The sequence below is a fragment of the Montipora capricornis genome, chromosome 3, assembly GCF_036669925.1.
Source record: "Montipora capricornis isolate CH-2021 chromosome 3, ASM3666992v2, whole genome shotgun sequence".
Taxonomy (NCBI): domain Eukaryota; kingdom Metazoa; phylum Cnidaria; class Anthozoa; order Scleractinia; family Acroporidae; genus Montipora; species Montipora capricornis.
Window position 1 is genome coordinate 64,329,580 of NC_090885.1, and position 25,332 is coordinate 64,354,911.

At 41.3% G+C, this 25,332-nt stretch overlaps 3 protein-coding genes across 3 annotated transcripts in view; all 3 read left to right on the forward strand.

Annotated features, from left to right (window-relative positions):
* Positions 1–565: 565 nt before the first annotated feature.
* LOC138040712 (uncharacterized) lies at positions 566–4,333 on the forward strand. Its single transcript, XM_068886388.1, has one exon. The coding sequence runs from the start codon at positions 566–568 to the stop codon at positions 4,331–4,333; it is 3,768 nt and encodes a 1,255-aa protein (XP_068742489.1).
* A 46-nt stretch (positions 4,334–4,379) lies between these two features.
* On the forward strand, positions 4,380–5,348 carry LOC138040714 (uncharacterized). The gene has a single exon (XM_068886389.1). It carries the CDS (start codon positions 4,380–4,382, stop codon positions 5,346–5,348), a length of 969 nt encoding a protein of 322 aa, XP_068742490.1.
* A 449-nt stretch (positions 5,349–5,797) lies between these two features.
* The window catches only part of LOC138040715 (zinc finger protein 721-like), a 60,916-nt gene continuing 41,381 nt past the window's right edge, over positions 5,798–25,332 (forward strand). The window contains exon 1 of the mRNA XM_068886390.1: positions 5,798–6,653. Coding sequence (XP_068742491.1) covers positions 5,798–6,653 — 856 coding nt within the window. The remainder of the gene's footprint in view (positions 6,654–25,332) is intronic.

Sequence of the window (25,332 nt, forward strand, 5' to 3'; positions counted from 1 at the left end):
ATTAAGTGGTCTCCCAAAGTTGAAGAATTTCACCCAGAGGACAAACTCGTGGAACCTCTTGAAGTTCCAGTCGCTTCTTTGCCTTCAGTGATCTCTAGTAGCTTTACTCCTGCACCTGTGTCAGTTATGAACCCACCTCTCACGTCTACGCCTGCAGTAGAAAACCCCGCAGCTACTACCTCCATGCATGCTACTGGAGGAATCTGTTTTAGTGATCCACTTGTGGTTCCAAAAATGCAGCTTAAGCCAACTGTTCATGAGAGTAATGTGCCCAAACCTGTCAAAGGTGATTGCCAAGGGGAATGCCAACCATTGACCTTTGTGACCTCAGTCACACCGTCTACGGTCACGCCATCTACAGTCACACCGTCTACGGTCACGCCATCTGCAGTCATGCCTAACATGTCTAGTGCAGCTGTCAATGAAAGCCTTACAGCTATTATGTCCTCAATGGAAACCTCATGTGCGAGTCCAGAAGTTTGATGGATCGCCTCAACAATATCCTGCCTTTCGCCAGAGGTTCAAGCAACTGGTGGAGACAAAACCGCTTGATGATGCTGTCAAAATGACCCGTCTATTACAATTTCTAGAGGGACCTGCGCTTCTTGCAGTTCAGCGGTACGAGCCATTGCCAGGTGGTTTGGCAAAGGCCCTTAGGACGTTGAAGGACCGATTTGGTCAGCCATTTCAAGTAGTGAGAGCGTCTGTGGAATCTCTCACTAGAGGACCTGTTATACAACCTAATGACAAGGACAGCTTGCAGCAATACGCAGACATGGTTCAAGTTACTTATGATATCCTAGAGTCAATGGGATACTTGAATGAAATGAATGCAGGCAACCTTGAGAAAGTCATCATGCGACTTCCTAAGTGGATGCAAGCCAAATTTGCTGAACGTTTAAAGCGCCTAGAGGGTGAAGGTCATGCGATGCCTACCTTCAAGCATGTAGTGGACTTCCTCAGGGAGCGAGCCTTTATTTTGAACCATCCTTTCTTCAGTGCTGGAAGTCGTGAGAACGTGGTTTCTAAATTCAAGTCTAGGGGCAAGCCGCCTGTGACCCCTAAACCCGCCTTTTTTGTTAACATGACAGCCGCAAAGGGTGAGCCTTGTCCAATGTGTTGCCAGTCCCACCGCCTGTACCAGTGTGAGGCATTTAAATCCAAATCTCCGAGGGAAAGAAATGACTTTGTCAGGCAGCACAAAATATGTTTTAACTGCATCAGTTCATCTCTACACAACTCAAGAAAATGCAAGTCAACAATCAGGTGTAAAGTGGAAGGCTGTGGACAGGCACATCACACGTTGTTACATTTTCATGAACCAAAGGAAGTAGTTGATTCGGGAACTGTGAGTCAAAATAATGAAGTCAACCAGGACTCGTTGGCTGACCAAGGTACATCATGCAATACTTCAGCACATTCAGTCAATCCAGTAGTCAATTCCTCCGAGGTGCTACTTCAAGTTATTCCAGTGAAGGTGATAAGCAATTCTGGCCGTCAAATCACAACGTATGGTCTAATTGACTCAGGGTCTGACATAACCATGGTTGACCCTTCTCTCGTGAAGTTGCTAAATATTGAAGGAACACTAAGTAAGCTTTCTCTCACGACAGTGAACAGTGCTGATGTTGAAGAAAGGGCTATGAAGGTTAACTTCAAAATTGCATCATTGGATAGCCAGAACGACCATGTGATTGCTGTCAACCCTGCATGGGCTGTAAAGGATCTTACTATTCCCCTGAAACATACAAGGTTGTCAAAATCTTTAGAGCAATGGCCACATTTACGGGAAGTGCGTTTCCCAGAGGTGGAAAGGAGGAAGATTTCCATCCTACTAGGTACTAACATTCAAGAAGTCTTCGTACCTCTTGATGTAAGAAAGGGAAACCGAAATGAACCACTTGCCATCAAGTCTTGTCTTGGTTGGAGCATACTCGGTGGCTTCTCAAATCTACAGTCCCACAGCCAGGGACAGGTTAACCTCATCAGTAGTGAAGATGTTTCCCTGAACGACCAGCTCGAGGAATTCTGGAAGATTGAATCCTATGGCACTGCGAGGTCTGAAACCAAACCATTATCGGTAGAAGATCGAAGAGCCCTAAAACTTATTGACAACTCGATTAGCCTGCTGGATGGCCATTACCAGATGGGCCTTCTGTGGAGGGATGACAATCCTGTACTGCCTTACAACAGACCTCTAGCTGAAGCAAGATTACAGTACCTGAAAAGGCGCTTCCGTCGTGATCCAGAGCTGGAAGTTAAGTACAGAGATGTGATTCAAGACTGTGTGGATAAGGGGTATGCTAGAAAGCTGAACAAACAGGAAGTTGCCGCAGTCAGTAACATCACTTGGTACATTCCCCATCATCCGGTAACAAATCCCAACAAGCCAGGTAAAGTGAGGGTAGTGTTTGATGCGGCCGCAAGATTCAATGGCACATCTTTAAATGAACAGCTTTTGCAAGGACCTTGTCTTACCAATGACCTCACTGGTGTCTTAATTCGTTTCCGTGAAGAAGAAGTCGCCCTTTCCGCAGACATCGAGGGCATGTTCTACCAGACCAATGTGACGCCAAGTGGCACTGATGCGCTGAGATTCTTGTGGTGGCCTGGTAGTATTGATGACACACCAGAAGACTATAAGATGCTGGTCCACATCTTTGGTGCAAAGTCCTCGCCCTGTTGCGCCAACAAAGCTTTAAGTATGACAGCACAAGACAACGAACGAAAATACTCGCCTGAAGTCATCAGAACAGTTCGTAGAAACTTCTATGTTGATGATGTGTTAAAGTCCGTTCCAAGTACAGAACAGGCTGTTCATCTGACATCGGACCTAACCAAGTTGCTGAAGGAAGGAGGCTTACGTCTCACGAAGTTTGCGAGCAATAGCCGGGAAGTATTGCAATCTATCTCACCAGAGTTGAGAGCAAATCCATCGCTAGACTTGGATCTAGATCAGTTACCATTAGAGCGAGCATTGGGTGTGTACTGGGATGCGCAGTCTGACACCTTCAAGTTTAAAGCTTCACAATCAGGAAAACCGCCTACTAAGCGAGGGGTGCTCTCCATAGTTAGTTCGCTGTTTGATCCGCTAGGATTCCTTTCGCCCTTTGTGTTCTCCGCTAAGATTCTGCTGCAGGAACTCTGGAGAGATAAACTCCCTTGGGATCGACAAATTCCGGAACCGTACCTCTCACAATGGCAACGTTGGCTAGAGGAGCTACCACGTGTCATCACCATTGGCATCCCAAGGTGTTACAAGGTTCAGTCACTTCGCAACTCATCAACTGTTCAGCTTCACAACTTCGCAGACGCGTCCAGACGCGGTTACGCAGCAGTTTCATATTTGCGTTTCGCCGATGAGAAAGGAGTGATTCATTGTTCCTTTGTTATGGGAAAGACTCGCAATGCGCCAATTAGGGAGTGGACTATCCCTCGCCTTGAACTTCAAGCCGCAGTATTAGCAGCTCGTCAGAGCAAGATAATATTAAGGGAACTTGATCTACCAGTGGGTCAAACCTTCTTTTGGTCCGACTCAATGACATCTTTGCAGTATATCAAAAACGTGACAAGGCGTTTTCAAACCTTCGTAGCTAACCGTGTTGCCGAAATTCATGAAACAAGTTCCCCAGGACAGTGGCATCATATTCCCGGTGTCATAAACCCCGCTGATGATGGGTCACGAGGTGTTAGTGCTCAGTATTTTCACGCTGGATGTCGCTGGTGGTTGGGTCCCAAGTTCCTTTGGGAACCTGAGCATACATGGCCCAATGTACCAGTAGAGGATCTCCAAGATGACGATGTGGAAGTACGGAAGTCATCGACTGTTATGCTTACCTCATATGCACCACAGTTTGACCTCTCGCTGCAACGCTATTCTTCGTGGTCCCGCCTACTGAGAGTTATGTCATGGGTCCTACGTTTTGTGAAGAGAGTTCGAAAGGAAACTCGTCAGTATCTCACGTCAAGTACACTCAAGTTGGAGGAATTGCAGCAAGCAGGTCGAGAAATCGTGCGGTTAGTTCAGCGCCAGCATTTCCTCGAGGAGTGCTTGTGTTTAAAGGAAGGCAGGCAAGTGAAACGTCACAGCAAGTTAGCCAATCTCAGTCCTATCTTAATTGATGATGTGATACGTGTTGGCGGTAGAATTCACCGGGCCCCAATTGCCTTTGAGGCCGCACACCCAATGATCCTTCCAAGGTCCCATCACGTTTCCGCGTTAATAGTTCGCTACTACCATCGTGTCCTGGGCCATGCAGGTCGTGAACATGTGCTATCCGTAATCCGTCAGCGCTTCTGGATCTTAAAGGGAAGAGTTCTCGTGCGTCAGTAGTTGTTTGAGCTGCCGCAAACGTAACGCGCCTCCTCTCCAACAGGTTATGGCTGATCTTCCCAAAGAAAGGCTAATACCCTACCAGCCTCCGTTCACGTACACGGGTCTGGATTTTTTCGGACCGTTTTACGTTAAACGAAGCCGCAGTACAGTCAAAGTGTATGGCTGCATATTCGTATGCTTCAACAGCCGAGCAGTACACATTGAAGATGTCAGTTCGCTGGAAACAGACACGTTCATCCAAGCCTTGGTTCGATTCATCTCAGTTCGTGGTTGCCCAAAGGAGATATGGTCGGACAATGGCACAAATTTTACCGGTGCCGAGAAGGAACTTCGCCTGTCGGTTCAGGATTTGAACGAAGAACGCATTAAGAGTGAGTTACATTCTCGTGAAGTAGAATGGTACAGTTGCCCGCTGCCAAAGTGGCGTTTTCAACCTCCTGCTGCAAGCCATATGTCAGGAGTTTGGGAAAGGCTCATTAGAAGTGTCAGGAAAGCTATGAGGGCTGTTCTCGGTAGTCAGGGTGCGCTAGTTGGCTTGGAGACGCTGCGTACAGTGTTTGCAGAAGTTACATCAATCTTGAACAGTCGTCCTATTTGTCCTTCCAGTGACGATCCCAATGATTTAGAGCCGCTCACCCCAAACCATCTTCTTCTACAACGCCGAAACCTCTTCGTGCCTCCCGGAGTCTTCGCTAAAGAAGATCTGTACTCGCGCAAACAATGGAGACACGCCCAATTCATTGCTGATTGCTTCTGGTCTCGATGGATTCGAGAATATGTTCCAACATTGCAGCAGCGCCACAAGTGGCTACTGAGCAAACGGAACTTAGCAGTGAATGACCTGGTTCTTGTCGTGGACAACACCGTGCCGAGGTCCCGCTGGTTGTTAGGCCGTGTGACAAGGGTGTTTCCGGGTGAAGACCTGTGTGTGCGTACAGCAGAAGTGAAGACGAAGAGCTCGAGACTTGTTCGGCCTGTGACAAAGTTGTGCCTTCTCGAAGAAGCAACATGATTAACAGAGGGAAGATGTGAACGCTGTGAAATTGACATACCTGAACGCTGAACACTTAGGCTAAGTTTAAATTTCTTAGTTGTCAGGTTTGCTCAGCCCTACCCCCCGGGATGTTGAGGCTATTCCTCAACAAATCGTTAATGTTAAGTCCGTTCCGCGGTTCCGGTTTTTTCCATGGAAATGACGTACATGTAGACCATAATACTTCAGTAATTTTGCTCTTCTAAATCGCACGTGGAGAAAACGCTCGTGAAAGAACGCTTAGTTGTGAATTGTGTTTGCTTATGCCGTCTTTCATCATATGGTTTTTACGGCTTGTCAAAGGTAGTAATACAGATGAAAGGTCGACATCGCTGGTTGTCATAATGTCAAAGATTCACTACATTGTCATTAAACTCGTTGTGTTGTTGAAGGATGTTTGTGGTATCCTCGCCTAATTGCCGCTTCAAATGTCCGGCCCGGACAGAAGCTGTCTCAACGAGGAACAAAGTCTTTTGAGAGATGAACAAGTCCATACTGGAGAGAACCATAATGAATGCAAAGAATGTGGCAAGTGTTTTAGCAAAGCAGGACATTTAAGAGCACATAAAAGAGTCCATACTGGAGAAAAGCCTTACAAATGCAAACAATGTGGCAACTGTTTTAGCCTAGCAGGAAACTTAAAGATACATGAAAGAGTCCATACTGGAGAGAAACCTTATAAATGCAAACAATGTGGCAAGTGTTTTAGCCAAGCAGGAAGCTTAAAGATACATGAAAGGGTCCATACTGGAGAGAAGCCTTATGAATGCAAACAATGTGGCAAGTGTTTTAGACAAGCAGGAGATTTGAGGAGACACGACAGAGTCCATACTGGAGAGAAGCCTTACAAATGCAAACAATGTGGCAAATGTTTTAGCGACGCAGGAAATTTAAAGATACATGAAAGAGTCCATACTGGAGAGAAACCTTATGAATGCAAACAATGTGGCAAGTGTTTTAGCGAAGCAGGAGATTTTAGTAGACACGAAAGAGTCCATACTGGAGAGAAGCCTTACAAATGCAAACAATGTGGCAAATGTTTTAGCGAAGCAGGAAATTTAAAGACACATGAAAGAGTCCATACGGGAGAGAAACCTTATGAATGCAAACAATGTGGCAAATGTTTTAGCCAAGCGGGAGATTTGAGGAGACACAAAAGCGTCCATACTAGAGAAAAACCTTATAAATGCAAACAATGTGGAAAGTGTTTTAGCCAAGCAGGAGATCTGAGGAGACACGAAAGAGTCCATACTGGAGAGAAACCTTATGAATGCAAACAATGTGGCAAGTGTTTTAGCGAAGCAGGAAGCTTAAAGATAAATCAAAGAGTCAATACTGGAGAGAAGCCTTATGAATGCAAACAATGTGGCAAGTGTTTTAGCCATGCAGGCGATTTGAGGAAACACGAAAGAGTCCATGCTAGAGAGAAGCGTTACAAACGTAAGCCAAAAGGAAACTGTTTTCGCAACAAAAAAAAGTGTGAGGAAACATGAAAAAGCACTAGGACGTTCTGCAAGTGCAAGTGAACACGAACTAGAGATCCATCGCCCCTTCATTCGACAGGAACATAGTTCAAACCAGGGTGAAAATTACAGCTGTTGGCTTTGCCAAGATGAGTTGTGCAACGAGGAGCTTCTTCTTGCACACTATCAAAATCACATGACGTTTGAGGAGCCATCAACTTAAAGTAGTTGGTTGGCTTTTTAATGAATTTTGTTTGAGACTGAAAGTTTTAGTTCTTCGGCTATAATGGTGTTGGGTTTGTAAATTTAAAAAGCGTTCCATTCCCTCGTTGTTAGGTTTCGTTGGACGTTACTTCGCCGCCATATGCGTTCAGCCTTTTCTAAGGTGCGTTGAAAATTAGACCATAGTTTAAATAGCTAAACACAGCTTTTTTGTTTTTTTGTTTTTTTTTTTTTTTCCTTTTTTTTTTGGGGGGGGGGGGGGGGTTACACCAGTTCAAGCTATTGTAAATGCCCTTTTATGTGTTTTCAAAATAGTATTTTAAAGGTTTCCCTAGAAACAACGACTTTTTGTAATTTACAGGCCTCTTTAACCCGAGGCAGCTTAAGGACGGTGCCTACTATTGTTAATGCGCATACGTTCTGCGCATCTCGAGATACTTGGATTTCCTATCGGTGATGCTTACTAATGCTGGGATATTTTTGCGCGGTTTAAAACTATTCGGTGAAAGTAGATCTTAGTAACTACTCTTGGTATCCAAAACGAAAATTGGGAGTAACCATGCATTTTTGAGAGATAATTTTAAAAAGAACGCCATACATTGCTTTCTATTATAAGATTTTTACAAATATTATTCATGAATTATGTTTGAAAAATGCGTGGTTACCCCCAATTTTCTTTTTGGATTTCAATAACACTTGTTAAGATCTACATTTCCTGCATAATCACACACCGGGGCAAAAATATCTTTAATTAGTACGCACCGTCCTTAAAATCCCCGGCAGCAATGCTCGGCTACATAGCAGCGTAACGCACAATTTATATGGTTTATGGGAAAACAATTGGCAAGTTCTATCCTAAAGAGAAGATAAGAAATTCTTTTCCAGAAAAGTGCCTATTCACAAACTACCCCCGATCTTTATCATATAAGTCTAATTGATCCGAAGGAACCGTTATTTGCCAGTGAGCTATATGTTTTGATTTTGACACCGTCAATGGTTCCCGAGAGGAATCAATGGGAAATACTAACGACCTCGGGACCACTAAGCATATCACCTCTCTTAAGTCGTGCCAAACTTAAACCATTTTTCGCAAATGCATCTTAACCACCAGATTGTTGCATATCGAAGTGTTCCTGGAGGAAAAACTTGTTTCCTTACTTTGGCAAATTTCCAGGCAGTCACATTCTGTTTCTAAGGTCAAGTGTGCATTGCCACCATATGAACTTCACTTTAGGATTATGAAATCCAAAATAAGTCATATAGACGTAAATGTTAGAATTTAAATCTTGTTATTGTTGTTGTTCATTACAAGAAAAGACAAGATTATAAAGAATTTCTAATTAAAGCAAAGATTCCTTAGGTACCAAAGGGAGTCATAGACGGAAACGTCATTTGACAACATCTCAAATTCATGTCCGTTAAGCTCACAGCCTTGTTCTACCAATATATCAGTACACAAGTTTGATTTTGGGTTAGTGAATAAAACCGTGTGGTAACGTGAAATAAATTTTTCACTGGAGTTTCTTCAACAAGCGTGCAGAGTACTAGGCAAGAATGACTGCGGTCCTCTCAAAAAATCGCGGCAGTTGCATATCGGAAAGACAAGTATCAAAAAGATTTTCTTGTCACAGTCAAAAAAGTCTTTTAATTTGGGTACAACACCGTACAAGGCAAGCGAAACCAAGGATATTTTTATGACGTAATCAAAGTCATAGTTGAAGTACCTGATCAGTTACCCATATATCGCTTCCTTTTAGGGTTGACTTCTTTCGAGTAGTTATACACTTGTGAATGTCTTAAAATACCTTCACAAGTCGGTGGTGCATGCACTTTAATTACTTCGATAGATGCTCGGGGAATATCCGAGTGCTCCATTGCAAGAGTGAAACCTTCGAACTTCCGATTATTACGTGTAATTCGGATGCTTTACCACTGAGTTGTTGGAGTTTAGTAGGAGCTATGCCATTTATTGACCTTTTCACCCCCGTGGCGACCCCCACTGAGGAGTAAAATCGTCTGGGGTCAAATAGAGTTAAATCATTTACAAGGACAGAGCGCAAAAACCGCTGATTGGCTAGAGAATAATGACGTAAAATGGCTTTTTACGCGTAACTACGCCTGCGCAAACTCTAAAGATTCGAAGTGATCAAGACAGTGATCGATCGAAGTGGAGAATAACACTCTAGCATTTGTCAAATTTTGTTAGTTAGACGACTCATACCCTGGGTGCCAGAGGAATTTTTTTTCAAGGTCGGAGAGAACACTCAGCGATTCCAAATCAACGGTCGAGGACACACGATTGATTACTTCGCAAGTCTGCATGTCAAGTAGCAATGCGTCCTCTTGTATCATTTTGCTGGTTTTGGCTACTGTGAATTTTCTTGACATGGGGTGTTGGTCTGCCCCCAGATTATTTAAAAATCTTACAGAAACCAGCGAACTGGCAACGAAATTCTTCTTTGTTCTCGGGAACTGCAGGAGCAACTTGGTCTTGATGGACGAAAGGTTTTTGCTTTTGAAAATAAGTTTGGCTGGCCGTTGTACGTTATTGCGGACTGTAACGCAGTCATACAACTTTGATCGTATAAAATCGTCCACTGGGTTTCTTGCTGCGGGTGAACTGTGAGTGAACTTCAGCCACAAAGTTGAATTTTCTTAACACCTGGGATTTACAATTTCCACGTCACGTAACCTTGACTTTTAAATGCCATCGATCTGTTCGAGGGTTTTGTTGCTGTTCCTCGCAAATATTTTTGCAGAAACCATTCCAGGAAATCTGCATCAAAGCGTCTTCCACTCAGTGTTTGGCAATATTGTTCTGATCAGTTGTGGAACAGCCCAGAAAAGTACATTACAGTAACAGACTAACCATATTGGTCAACTTTTTCACATTTATAAATGTAAGTTTGCAAAACGGCTACAAAAACACATGTGCACTCAATCATATCCATTGATTATTGTTTTATTAAATTTTCATTTGATTCTTAACACTTGGACAAATTTAAAGCCAATCAGTTTCCAGCGTGGTAACACTTAATGCAATCAGTTTCCATATTATGTCATACTGTATAAGCTGTTAACTGAGAGTGAGTGAACCAATCAGAAAGCTAAAAACACAGTATCCGTGGTTCCAAATTTCATAATGTAAGGTATTATCTTTCCCCTTGTGCTTGCACTGTCATTATTCACTTTCTGTGTAATGGTTTTATCATTGTTTTTGTTTGTAGGAAATGGTAGCCAGACCTGATTTATGAAGAAACTGAAGTTGTGCAGTAGTACAGCAACCTACTTTTACTCTCTGCAGATTAGCTTTCTTGGTTCACGGAAAACCCTTTTCATTATTGTAAATACATTGTGGCATGGAAGATATTTTCAAACAGGTCTGGAGAATGTTCACCACCAAAATTTCCCATTTTGTCTGGATCATATAAGTTCTTTCCTCCTTTTGTTTAGTGGTTGACTAGTGACTTGTGAAATTGTATGGTGCACAAGAGAGCTAAATGCAGTGTCTCCTTGAGTTGTAAAACATATATTAAAGGGACACAAATAATATTGACATTGTTGTTGAGTAATGTTAGGATTTAGTAGTGCCAGTGGTATTACAAGTGTCCTTTTTGAGTGGATTCCTCAATTTTCTGCTAACTTGACCCAAACAGATATATATAGGTGGAGAACAAATTCGGGAAAATGAAAGAAAAAATACTAAACATACATCAGTTGATTATTACAATACACTATTTGTTTTGTTCAATATTATTTGCACTAGAAAGAAAATTAACGACCATAAGAATTTAGTCTGTGATAAGGAAAAGTTTGTTGTGACTAAAACCTATATTGGAAATTTAGGCATTTGGGGTGCTTTTTCACAGGGTTACATGTGCATGGTATTAATTTTTATGTCAGTCCAATATTTTTCTTGAAAACTGTGTTGTCTCTATAACTTTGTCCTTTTTTGTGAAGCATGACATTTTCTTCTCTCAATTCAACATTTGATTTGTGTTGCTGATCTTGTTTTTCCAGCAAAAGTGTGAACTATGTTGAATAATTATTTTTGTTATATAATTGTTTTTGCCCCCAGCAGCGCATGCTCTCATTGGTTACTTCAAGGTCACATGACATCTAACAATAACACTTTTGCCGTTCAAAAGTCTCTGAGCGGGCAACAGTGCAAAATCTATGACGTCAGAGGGTAACAGTGCACTGTTGCCCGCAAATGTTGACCGACGACCACCATTGCTGTTCCCATTGCACGTTTTCCTATTTGTGCTATATAACAAATCACTTAATGACTGGGCTCTCAGGAAACAGTTCATTTTGTTTCCCTTGTCTGCGCCTCAGGGGAACATTGGAAATTTTTAGGGAAACAAAATGAACTGTTTCCCTCGGGACCAGTCATTAAGTGTTTACTGTTGGGATAATAGCAAAATTATTGACCTTGGGTGTTCGGTGACACAGCTACATTGTAAAGCATAACCATTATGAAAATGATATCTGTTTTACCTTATTATAGTGAGCTAACTAACTCTTGTAATAGGCCAAAAGCAATTTGAGAAATTCATGGGGTTGTGCATCGTGTTCAATGCAGTTTGTTCTGTGCATGTAAATAATAATATGAAATGAAACAAGTTTAGTGTGTTACTGATTACAGCCAACAGCCTGTGGCGCTCAATATAATGGTAAGCAGTGTACTGCTGTCAGTGGTGTGTGTATCTTGGTGAAGGGAGGGGGTGGGGTTAGTACTGCAAAGGCATTGGCATGTCATTGTCGTAATGGGCTAAACCCAAATACTTACCTTCATGTTTTTTTTTGTGAAAGTTTTTGTTTTCGTTCTCGATTTTTCTCTGCTTAATATCCAGCTCCTGCCCTTGATCCTTGAGCATTTTCTACCTGTCTCACTAATTCTGTGTAACTTAGTGCTTCAGTTCTCTTGGCAGATTTTTGGCACTGACAAAGAAGGGGGCGTACAATCTATATTGAGGGGTAGGGGAAATTCAATTCAGGGCAGATTATTATTGCAACTATTGTAATGTTATTCCATCACTCACCTTCATTGGTGAAATGTATTCATCCATGTGGCAAATTCTGTAGTCTTTGTGAGCCAGTAGCAAGTGGCCCTCAAATAAAAATTTCCTAGTGTGGTGAACTGTTTTGCTGGCATCAAAAGCCAAAAAAAGCGCTTTGCACATTGAACGAGAGCACCTTTGCTGACATTTTCAGTCTCTAAACGGAAAAAGCAGCTTACTTTGTTGAATTAACTTAACTCGCCCTTTGCAAAGAGTCCCATAAACTTCAAAAAGCAAACAATCCCCCAGCAGTCAGATGTGACAGTTGACATGTTTTATTTTTAGTTACACAAAACATAGCAATGAACGTTGTTAAAGGGAAAAAAATAACAGGGTTTGTTGTCAATATTTGCCGCTGTTTTAAATATAACAGGCAGCCGCTCTGTCGCCTTGGCTTATAAAGCGAGAAAACTTACATTGTATTACATGAACAATGTCGACAAGATATTAACTGGAAGTTAAAAACATGCATGTACGTTATATGCATTTCAGGACAACTTACGACCCCAAAACCTCACAAACTATATCGAGTGGCGTGAAAGTATAAGGCACTGGACTTCGCTTTTCTGTGTAAAACCAGTTACAACTGTGAAGACGAACACTAGCGGTAAAAAAACCTGCTTCTCTTCAAACTTCGATTTGAAAAAGTCTCTCTTGGTGTATGAAATCGGAATTCCACCTTTAAACACCTCTCAAAAATTTTCATAACGAAAAAAAAGTCATATTTGATATGTTTCGCGAAAACAATTTACCTCCAACATATCTCTGTTCTGAGCTTAAAGAGTAACCGACCACCTTAAGAAACGCAAAACTCTAAACAACGAACGTCAAATGAAGCTTCGAAGCTGGTCAAAAACTCTATTGCTTTAGGCGAACTGATTTTGGTCCGATATCTTCCCTGACGGCTCTGAAGCATCGTCGAAAGATGTCAGATTCAGATCATCTTTTATTCAAATTTCTCAGAGGAAGGACAGCGGTGCGACAGCATCCACAATGACGTATTGGATTTTGATTTGTCGTCCGCCATTTTGAAAATGGAATGGCGGCAACACAAGTTTGATTCTAGTGCGCATGTCTAGCGGTTTTTGCGCTCTGTCATTTACAAGTTTTACACTGCGGTGCCGGGATGGCGCAGTGGTGAGAGCACTCGCCTCCCACTAATGTGGCCTGGGTTCAATTCCTTGACTGGGCGTCAAGTGTGGGTGTCTATGAGAGAAAGTTGCTTTAAATTGTCAAGATGAGAGTGAGGATCACTTCACCCCTTCGTCTATAACCCGCGCTTCAAATTCATTTTGTTTGTTTCATGCAATATCACCTTAATTTCCAAATTGTGACCTGCAGACTCGTACCAGTGACATGTTGGGCTCCCTTTGCACGCAGAAGAGGCTGAGACTACATAGAATCACATGCCAGAGCTACCCACTAGTACTGATAAGAGTTGAAATGTTGGCTATTTAGAAACATTTCTTTAAGCAGATTGCATTACCTGTGAGCAACTGTTATCTTAAAAGGAAATGATTAACCACTTTAAAATGAAATTACTACTTTCGTTATAAAGTAAGAAAATGTTAACAGAATGAAACTTGAGTTAGACCAATATATTGAAGGTAGTTACCAGGTGGAATGCAAAAAGTGCTGACACCCAAGAGGTAAAGCTTCAAATGTTTCAGTACAAGATTTTACAGAACATATTATCAAGAATTCAATCAAGCTAGCTTATACATGATATGGCATAAAAAACAGTGATCGCTCCACCCTTTGCAAAAGCGAGAAGCAAATATTAGACCACCTCTTAGTCTCTCATAGCCTGAGTCTTGATGGTATGAAAAAACACGAGAACAGATCTTGTTAAATTCAAGTAAATTCTTATATGGTTGCCACGTTAGGTCGACTGATGGGCAGACACTAAATCACTGTATTCTTGGTTCAAAATATTATATTTTTTGTGCTGGTGCATGGGCGGGAGGATGAGCTTTGTTTCCGGACTTTCCTTTTGCGGCTGCATGAAAGATTCATCATTCTAAAAGAGATCGCTACTGCTAAAAAATTCCATAAGAATGTTTTTTCGAGAGTGGGCTTTCCAAGGACTTTCTTTCTCTGTTCTCTTTCTCTTTCTCTTCCGGTAGCATTGTAACACGCAATAACACTCAGAGAAGAGATCTAATCACAATCTAACCACCACACAATGACTGCAAAATTCTCGCGCGCTCATTGGCTAAATTTTTATGGTCAATAAGCGGACAGACACATAAATTTATAATTTATGCGTTTCGAAGAGTTTAATTTGTGAAATGTCGATCTGTCACTTTTTAACCAATAGAAAGTCTCCTTTTTTTTCATTAGCCAATAAGGGAGCGAGGAACCTTATGAATTTGGTCGCGTCAGATGGAATAAAATTGAATATTCTTGCATTTTTGTCTCGTGTTCTTCTCGTGCTTTGACTCTATTTTAACCTGTCTGCCTTTTTGTATTGTAAAAAACAAATTGATGTCAGTTTTTGATATGTCTGTCCCGTTATTGACAATGAATTTCGTCAAATTTGTTAAAGGCGTACTTCGTCTTATTCTTGTCATTGTTGCATATTTGTGTTAATTAAACAGTTTTTCTTTTAAAAATGGGTAACCAGTATGAATATCAAATAGGAGATAACAAGAATTATTTTGCAATAAAATGCAAGGCTAGTTCCCCAGTGCTTGATGGTAAAGGCAATCAAAATGGCCTGAAAGCTTTAACAACTACTTTTGTTTTTAGATTTTATTCCAAGGTAGGTTTCTCATTAGATATTTCATTTTGGCTAACAAACGCAAATACCAAGAGAATTGCAGGAAAGCGACCTCGGTTTGCTCTCATTAAAAATGACCTATGACCATGGACATATTACAACCATGATCGCCATTACAATCTTCACCACTATAACGACCGTGACTACCACGATTGTCGTTAGCACTGGGAACAACGTGGCTACCATGACTACCGGGACCACCGTAAACATCATCTAGAGTACCATGGGCACTATGCATGATGATCATCCATAGCCACAATGACTGCGGACGAGTGACCACCACAACCACAATGATGACCGTAATCTCTCGGTTAGGACGATGACCCTTGCCACCAGGACCACTCCGACAATCCGCGGGACCACCTGCTCTTTGATTGGATACCTCATGTTAGCAAAAAAAGTAAATGAGAGATTAGTCAGCAATCTTAATTTAATTTCTACAGGCAAAGAATCCTCTAGTAAGTTCTTGGCGTCAAAGATTTGGGAATCAATACCTTCTTTATTTTAGAACTGTATGCCTCGTAATAGTTCTTGGAGAGAATACAATTATTTGTTGTTGAGTAACCAGATTTAATTTTGATACATCTAATTGATAGACAGAGAGAGAGAGAGAGAGACTTTCATAACTTTTAGCCCACGACTAGAAGCATACAACGTCATTGTATTTGTGCAACGCCGCTTTAACAGACCGAAATATTTTTAGATTGGTTTTCTTGAAAAGCCAGACCTTTCCAGTTAATCATAAGTCTTGCAGGAAAAATCATTACCCATCGGATTGAGAATCTTATTTAAGAACCAAACTTTTATTTGAGAACTTGTCTAAGAAAGCTTGATTTGTGAAAATGGCGTTACATGTATAGACCTACAATCTCGGACAAAACTGTTGAGACAATAACACAAATTCGCCTTCATTTTTAAACATGCCTACTTACTCTCCCCTTCCCACTCCCCTCCCCCTCCCCCTCAGTCAATGTTGCTGAGTATCGTCATATGTTCTACAGTACATTTCTGACCAAGATAAATCAATATTGAGGTTGGGGGGGGGGGGGGGGAAGGGCAGGTTTCAAGCGGTACATTTGAATAACTTGTTGGAGTACCAAAAATGTTTTTTTCTCTCAACAGGTTTTGTCCGACATTGTTGTATTGGAGTTGTATCCTCCTGTTTATGAGCTTCTGCTTGCACTCGATGGTGTTAAACCTGAAAAACATCCATGCTACTTTGGATACAGTACACCAGCAATCAATTTCTTTGAGGATAACATTTTTTTTCTTTCTCTAAATGATCTTTTCTATAGTAGATACATTGAGGATAGTAGATAGACTTGTACGAAAAAGGCAAAGGAAAAATGACATACTCGCACTTGCATGGACAATTTGAGCAATTGTTTCTTGTGGACACCTGAAAAGTTCAGGTTGCTTCAACAGGATTGGAATCCATAACCTGTGATTTGATTGAGTGTGAATTCTGACATTAAATTGAATGGAGATATGAAATAAACCTGAAAAAGGTAATTCATTTTCATCACCAAAGAATCATCCATCAAGCACCATAGAATTAATCCAAAGCAGTCTAAAACTTTGCTTTACGGATGGTGTTATTTGCAAGCCGCAGATTGCAGATTGCAGATTGCAGGTTGCAGTATGGGAGGTGGCTTGGTCCAGTGATTAGGGCGTTGGTTTTAGCGTGCAGTTGCCCTGGGGTTCAAATCCTGTTCTAGCCTCTGGTTTGGATTTGTTTCCAGTTGTCCCGGATTCAACTCTACCACGCTTTGTAAATAGCCATCTGGTTGCCTCCTGCCACTTGGGGGTCTTAATCATGTTTCTTTCAATTATTAAAAGTGGGGTGCCTGTGAACTAACTTGATAGCAAACTGCACTTCCACTATAAATATAACAAATTGATGTCAGTTTTTCATGCGTCTGTCCTGTTATTGATCATGAATTTCGTCATAACATTGTCAAAGTAGCTGTGGATCCACGAGGCGATAGCCGACTTTTTTATACCGTTATGCTCTTCGTTTGCTTACCTTTGTAAGTCCCGAGAGAAACTGGAAACCATCTTGGAGGCCAGCCAAGTAAAGAGTATTATGGCATTTTTAAAATGAATTGAAAGTATCTCCCCTCAAGGGTACTTCCGGAAAATTTTCGTAAACTTCCGTCAATAATGTAGAATTTTTTTTTTTTTTTTTTGCAAACATGAAGAAATTCTCCTTTCTCTCAAATCCGCTGGCCAGAATGGACACTCCTTGCTCGCAAGGACGCTTGCATAGAAAACTACGATTTTGAGATGATTGGAGCTGTTGAGAGCGAAAAATCCCATACAGAAGGTAAGAATGTTTGTTTGTACATTTCAAGTGAGAGATCAGTCTCTTGGAAGTGGCTCGTTAAAACTTTCTGGGCCTGTCTCCTTTTCGGAAATGATCATGGGGGCCCTTTCCTAAGGCTACCTAGGATATGACCGTCAGCCGGTGAAAGTTTTCAAATGATCACTAAATGACGGGCATGATTTACAAACAGTATTTCAGTCTAAGCTCCCGTTTTAAAACGGTTAGTTTTGTATTCCAAATAGTTTTAGAAGCGAACAGTGAGGAAAAATAGAACATACGTGCGTACACCGGACATATCTCTCGCAACTGTTTATTTCATCCTCTTACATCATCTTACATCACGTGACCATAACCAACCAAAATACGAACAGTTAGCATTCCATTATTGCGACAAGTACTCAAATCAGTCACAAACATTGAAAATTTTAAAGCCAATTAATAGATTGGAATGAGTGATGATGGCGAGATTTGCATAGTCTTGAAAACGCAGGGACATCCAACGTCAATTTTCGGAAATATCTGTTCGAAATACGATTTGAGATCTAGAATTTTCGGAACATTTGTTGTAAAATTTCTTGCTTGCCTGTCTGTCCTAGGATTTTCGAACAACGAACAACTAAAACATGGTATAATTGCCCATTTTTAACGGATTTTTACCCTAAAAAGGTCACCTAGAATTTTCGGGGGCCTTTTTTTTGGCTGAAATGTTCGAAAAGGTAAGTTTTGATCCCTAGAATTTTCGGATCACTAGAGTTTCAGCTACAGGGAATTCAAGCAGATGAAAACTTTTAGGGGATAACAATAAGCCTATATCTACCGTTTAAACACTAAAATACGTTTAACAATGCTATGTTTAAGTGGTTTTGAACTATATTCTCGTTGGGTGCCCCTGAAAAAGACTGAGGATATCGAAGGATATCAAGAGGATATCAAGTCCTCGATGACTGATTTTCGCTCTACGGACCTCCCAGCTGGCAAATAACATATACTTTCTTTCAGTCATTAGCAAACTATTTCAAAGTATTGCCTATAATTTGGCAAAATTATATTTAAGAATTATGCATATTACTATTTATATTCTACAATTATTTTGTAGAACTTTAGGTTGATAACAAGTCTACGGCAGGTATGTTTTGCAGGTTCCAGGTTGCAGGTTGAATACTTGTCGGCAGGTATGTTGTGCAGGTTGCAGGTTGCAGGTTGAAATTTAATTATAACTGGAAAACCTTTGGCATTTAAAAGAAACCTGCAACCTGCAACCTGCACAGCATACCTGCCGACAAGTCTACATCAGGACTCGAGTCTTTCCTATTTTTGACAACCAGTTTTATCAGATAAACTCTACCACTTCTACTGCTACTGTTACTGCTACTGCTGAAACCCAGGGATCTTACGAAAACTAAGACCGGTGTCTTAAACAGTCGAAAATATGGGAAAGAAACCTGGGAAAACTTACTGCCAGTCAGAGATTTCGGCGCTGGATGTTGTCTCCAAACAAAGTTGAATTTACACAGACACGTAGAACACCATAACATGCTTGAATTTTGTGTGACTGCAAAAAAAATCCAGTGACATTCGTTGATGCTTACTTCTTGGCACGGAAAGTAAAGATAGGGGCTTTCAAATATGGAGAAACTGAACTGTGAGGCAATTAACCCTTTTGTTGTAGCCAATAAAAATGTGATACGAAAATTATTTTGTCAGTACACATTTGTTATCACGGCTAACAAGTCCACAATTTCACAGTAAGTCACGCAAACTATAAACGGGTGCCGCAGATGGTCAATCTTATTATTATGTCTGATAAAGGACTAAATCAGTTTTACATGTAAGACATAAGTGATTGTCTGTAAGTTTGTCCGCATTTGCCTCACTTAGTTTTCGATGATACTGCTACTGCTACTGCTACTGCTACTGCTACTGCTACTGCTACTGTTATTGTTACTGTTACTGCTGCCTATTAATTTGCTAAGACATTTTTGTGAGTTCTGAAGAAATTGCTCAGGCTGGAAAATTTAAAAAAGGACATTCATGTTCTAGTTCATTTAACAAAGCCCCCCTCCCTCCCCCACCCCCCCCCCCCCCCAAAAAAAATACATAAATAGAAGAAAGATTGAGTGCTTTAATCTTCATGAATTTATTACAAAAAACCAAAGCATTGATGAAACGTCACGTGCGCGGGCTTTAAACCCAACAAACCACTCCTTATTACAATGGACCTCTTTAGCTTGTACGTTTTGTTTTCCCATTTCAGACCACGTGATGTTCCCAAGGGAATTTTCTTTTTGTTTTTACATAACGTATGCATACATACGCACGTGCAAAAGACGACATTTGAAAGAAACAGTTCCCTGGAGTAACATCACGTGGTCTGAAATGGGAAAACAAAACGTACAAGCTAAAGAGGTCCTTTCTTTATATAAAGAATAGTAATGATGCCCGATTTGTTTTTCTTTTATGCTAATATCATCCTCTTTACATTTTGAACCTTTGTTTGGACTCCCGAGGGACACGCTTTTTGTGGAATGTTTTTATCTGGTCTAAAATCATCTGTTGTCCCTTGTGTTTTTAAGCCCTATAAAATAATGTCACTTTTCCTACGCGGTTACGGTTCCTGTATACAGCTATACATAAAAGGTCGTATTTAACATTACATAAAATTCACCTTGTTAGTTTTGATAAAGATGGCTGACAGTCATCAAAACTGTCAATATTGAGGCTTATTGGCTATGTTAAATTGCCTATCACCTCAACACAGTTTTTCACTTTCTTAATTTTTATTCTTCGAAATCATCCCATATACATTGTGTTGTTTTTAGAATCTTTGGTTTGAAAATTCAGTTTTTTATTTTCTTTGAAAAACCGTCAAGTGGTTATACTTTGATTCATAACCGAGCAATAAAGGGGAATGGGTTTAATGTGTTTTTCTGGTTCTTTGAAAAATAGCAATGCAAATTAATTAGTGACGTCATCCCGGCATCAAAGCCATTTCCCTTCATTACATGGTTATTAATCAAATTATGACCACTTTTTTCGTCTTTCAAAGCAATTAAAAAGTGCGTTTTCAATCCAAAGGTTCTAAAAACAACGCAAAGATTTCGGAGAGTAAGTAAAGTGGAAAACTGAATTGAGGTGATAGGCACTTTAAAGGAACAAAATACTTTTGTTAATCATTTACAGTATATTACCATTCATTAATTAGTTTATTTGTTACTACAATTTTGTACACTGTATTTAGATTTTACAAAAACGAACTCGGTGACGCTAATTTTTCATAGCACAAAAGTGATCAGCAGGCCAAGATGAAACCCTCTGCAAAGTTTAAAAAAACTCTGTGGAGCAGATTTAGAGCTACCTTAAATATTTCATTATTTAAGGTGGCTCTAACTCCGCTCCACAGAATTGTTTTTAATTTTGCAAAACGATTCATTCAGGCATGATGATTACATTTCAGAAATAAAAAGTGGGAGTCCCCAAGTTCGTTTTTGAGATATGAGCAGCTAAAGCCAAAATATAGGGTGTTTTTACTGGGCTTTCCCGTTGCCACGGTACATTTTTACGTCACAAAAATGGCCGAATCTTTTTCAGAAGTAATTGGTGTATGATATGACACCATAACATCTCTGTTAAGAGATAAAGTGTTGTACTGTCAATCCTAATAAGAACGTTTCTTTTAAGTGGTGAAACTGGTTTGAGCCACCTTATGTCGTGGATGGAAAAAGAATGAAATAAAAACAAATATAGGATTAAATTGCTTGAAATCCTTCAATTAAACGCGCATACTAACTCTAGGAAATTGTACTCATTCAAAAATTCTTTTCTGGTCTTCCACTAACACAAATGATTCTAGACAGTCTTAAAAATATCTTTGAAAAGTCAGGGTGAGGTTCTATATTGAAAGTCAATACTGCACCGTGAAGAAACGTCTGGGCAATGGATTTTGGCTTTTTAATCGTGGGGGACACGTAGAAATCAGTAATACAGCTGTATATTGGTTAAATGGGATGTTGAAACTCGTTTTTTGCTCGGTCTTAACTGGTACCATCTTCTACTTGTCTCTGAGTGCCAAAGCCAACAAACTCGAACCCTTAACAGCAGGGTTGCCATTGGAATACAGTATAGATAATCGCTTTTGTTTTGTTTTTCGGATACTTAAATTTGTTCGACTACTGGTGACTTGGATCCGTGACCTTGAATGGCCGTTTAACTAAACTTGCGAAGATTAGAACACCAGATCTCTGTATGTCATGATAATTATTGTAATGAATGCAAAAATATCTGCGGTACGCAGTTTAGCAGATATTTGTTTTCTGCACGATCTTATACGGTTAATTAGGTGCATTATGGTGGCTGTTTGTGTCCTGGTATTTAAGCGGTGTCAAGTATTTTGCATATGGTTATATAAGTGTCTTGTTCATTCGTATTCATCCTTCGGGTCTGTGTACGCCTACTACCCACAGTTTCGTTTTTGCTTAATTTATTGTTTGGCCCTTGCCAGCTATCAGTTTGATTATAATATTTTTTGTTTTGATTTCCTATAGTGCGGGGAGTTCGGCCCCTTTAGTGTTTTTTGTTTAAAGTCGTCCGATTCTTCAGAGACCAACCCGCGCCGTGCCCGACTAGATGCAGGAGAAGACTTTCACTCTTCACTGAGTGTGATTTTGCTGTCCATCGGTTTTTCGGATGACTTTTGTTTTGGCAATGTTTGTTCAGGAGTTAAAGGCCGTTTAAATTCCTCCGTTATTTTTTGGGCATCCACTTTAGACGCTCCTCAGTTTACTCTCGATACCTTTTCCTATGGCTATCGACTTCCTTTTGTCAGTTATCCAGCCCTGTGTTTTTTAAGCAATGTTCGTCGGCTCTTAGGCATCCCGACTTTGTTCTTCGTTCTATTTCTGAGCTTTTGGACAATGGCTGTATCGTGGAGCATAGTAGTCTCCTTTTTGAGTTAACCCTTTGACGGTTGCGAAGGACAAGAAACTTCGCTAGGTGATCGATCTTAGGTACGTTTATTGCCGTCTCGTTCGTTTTAGTTTGAGTACGAGGACCTTCGCTCGCTCTCGCAGATTCGTCAGGAAGGGCATTGGTTCTTTACCTGAGACCTCAAATCTGGATACCACCATGTTGATATTTTTCCGGCACACCAGAAGTATCTAGGTTTGCTTGGCCCTTAAGCGGCGGACTTAAGTATTCCACTTTCACGGTTTTATCCTTAGGTCTCAGCAGTGCGTGTTTTTGTTTCGCTATTGTTGCGTCCATTAGTTAATCGCTGGCGATCTATGGGGCATAAATCTTTTGTTTATCTCGACGACAGCAGTCAGCCCGATAGGACATCAAACGTCGCAGCAGCTTTTGCTCAGCGAAAGGATCTCGACTCTTCCGGTCTCCTTGTTAATGAGGGGAAGTCGTGCTGGGTTCTGATGCAAGTGGGCGAGTGGCTAGGTTTTGTGATCGACGCCTTTTCTATGACGTTTCGGATTCCTCAGAAGAAAGTTTGCAAGCTTTAGCTTTCGCCATTCAAATCAATTCATCGTCCTACCGTGAATTAGCCAGGATCACCGGTTCCATTATTTCGGTTTCCTTGGCGGTTGGGTCTATTTCCCGTCTTCTGACTAGGCAGATGTACTAAGCTATAGAGTCTAGGTCGGCTTGGGATCACACTTTTCGCTTCCCTCCCGCTCTGCTAGAGGAATTGAAGTTTTGGTTTAATTACATAGAATCGTTTAGTGTTTTCTCCACTCGTCCTCCCCGTGATTTGTCCACTGTTGTTTTTTTCCAACGCGAGCGACGTAGTCTTCGGAGGGTTATCCGCTTTCCTCTGCGGCTCTGTGGCCAGCTGTCGACAATCGACGATTTGGGTCAAAGTTCTACTTTTCGCGAAGTGAAGCCATTTTTTATGTTTTGCGTTGTTTTGTTGAGCACTTATAGCCCAGGAAGGTATATTAGTGCCGCCAGGATAGTTTCTGTTGGTAGCTCTAAGGTCCATCTTCTCTGGCTCTGAGCATCTTTTGTTTTGTTTTTCTCATGGTATTGAATTGGTAGAGCAGTGAATTCCCAGGTCGCTGAACGGGAGGGCCGATCATTTAAGCCAGTTCGTTGACAAGGATGATCGACGGGTTAATCAACCGTGTTTCGACTGGTTGATGCCAAATGGGGTCCCCAAGCGATCGACCGTTTTGCCTCCTATTATAACTCTCTGCTTCTGCGTTTCAACTCCAAGTTTTCTTCTCCCGGTTGCACCGGTGTTGATGCCTTGGTCCAGGATTGGAGTGGAGAGAATAACAGGGTTTGCCCTCCGGTGGGTCTCGTCGTGAACGCCGTTCGAGTTCTCACGGCTTGTTCCGGTCGTGGGACTTTGATCATTCCGGAATGGCCGTCGGCCTTCTTTTGGCCTCTTTTATTGTGAGGGACCTTCATGGTTTGAGTCAGTCGTCAGGGAGGTTTTTGTGCTTCCCGCCAAACACGATCTCATTTTGGACGGCCCAGGCCAGATGCAGATCTATAAGTCTCACCCGTCCGTTTTTCGCAGTTGCCCAAAATTCAGAATGTTAGCTTTGCGTGTGGATTTTGGGTAAGTTTTTGGTCGTGTTACGGATAGTGTTTTGAGCCTGATTTGGCACATTTTGAGCCTGTTTTGTCGTGCTTCGAGTTTATTTGGTCTCGTCGTGGCTTGTGCCTGTATCAGTATTTTTGGTCATTGGCGCAGTAGTTGTTTGATTTTCGCAATATTTTTTGTTTTCTTTCAAATGTCCTGAGTTCCGGGATTTGGCTTGAAGCGGCCTCATTGACCAATTCTTCGTTGAGTGACATGATTCCAGGCCTCATTGATCTGCAATTGGGTGCTAAGGCTCCGTCCACGGTGCTGAAGTACAAATCTGGTTAGCTGCGGTAGGGAAAGTTGGCTTTGTCGAAGATTGGTGTCTTCGTTAATCCAGGAAAACCTTTAAAGGCATATTGCATTATTTATTTGTGAATTAGCTGAACGTTCGTCTGAGAATAACACTGGTGTATCTTCTATAGAATCTGCCGTTTATGCTATTAGGTGGGGCCATGCAATGGCTGGTATCGAGGCTTGTCCTGTCAGCCATCCCTCTGAGTAAGGTTTACTTTAGAGGGTGCCAAAAGAATGCTTGCGCGCCCACTTCAGCCTAAGGAGCCGCTGTCGGTAACACTGTACGGACGATTGCTGCGCATTTTGCCGCTAGCTCTTCGCTTTCCGATCTTCGTTTTTTGTTAACCCTTTTTAGTTGGTTTTGCTGGCTTTTTTCGCGTTGACGAGATTAAGAATATAGCACTTTCGTGATGTCTCTATATTTTGTGTTCGTAAGTCAGTTTACGTGCCTCAGCGCGAAAACGACCGGCATAGATCCGTCTTGTAGGAAGCTATCTGGTGATTAGTTAGGTGTCCATGCTGTTTGGAGGTGCAAATCCGCTGATTTGGCGTATTTTGGGCTTGAATTGGCATGTTTTGAGCCTGACTTGGCATATTTTGAGCCTGATTTGGCACATTTTGAGCCTGATTTGGCATATTTTGGGCCTGAATTGGCATATTTTGAGCCTGAGTTAGCATAGTTAGAGCCTTATTTGGCGTGCTTCGAGTTTATTTGGTCTTTGGCGCAGTAGTTGTTTGATTTTCACGATATTTTTTCTTTTCTTTCAGATATCCTAAGTTCCCGGATTTGGATTGAAGCGACCTTATTGACCGCTTCTTTGCTGAGTGACATGAAAAACGATCAGCACAGGAAAGGCCACACTGCTGTTCTCGCTAGATCTGGCAAGGTTACTTGTCCTGTAGCTGTGACCGAGCGGTTGGTTAAGCTTTTGCCGCAGTCTTCCTCTGCGTTCCCATTAGTACGTAAAGTTATGAAAGCCAAGTCTAAGGAGCATTTTCATTCTAGTTTGGGCGTTTCTATGACCACTTTAAGGGTGGAATTTAAGTAGCATATTAAGCCACTTGTTAGGAACGTTTCTAAGTACGGTACGCACAGTATGAAGTCTGGTGCGGCGTCCAATCCGGCTTGTAGCTGATGTTTTGTTAGATATCCACGCTGGTTGGAGGTGCGAATCCGCTAATCAATTTAGTTGTTTCTGTTGTTCGTTTTTCATT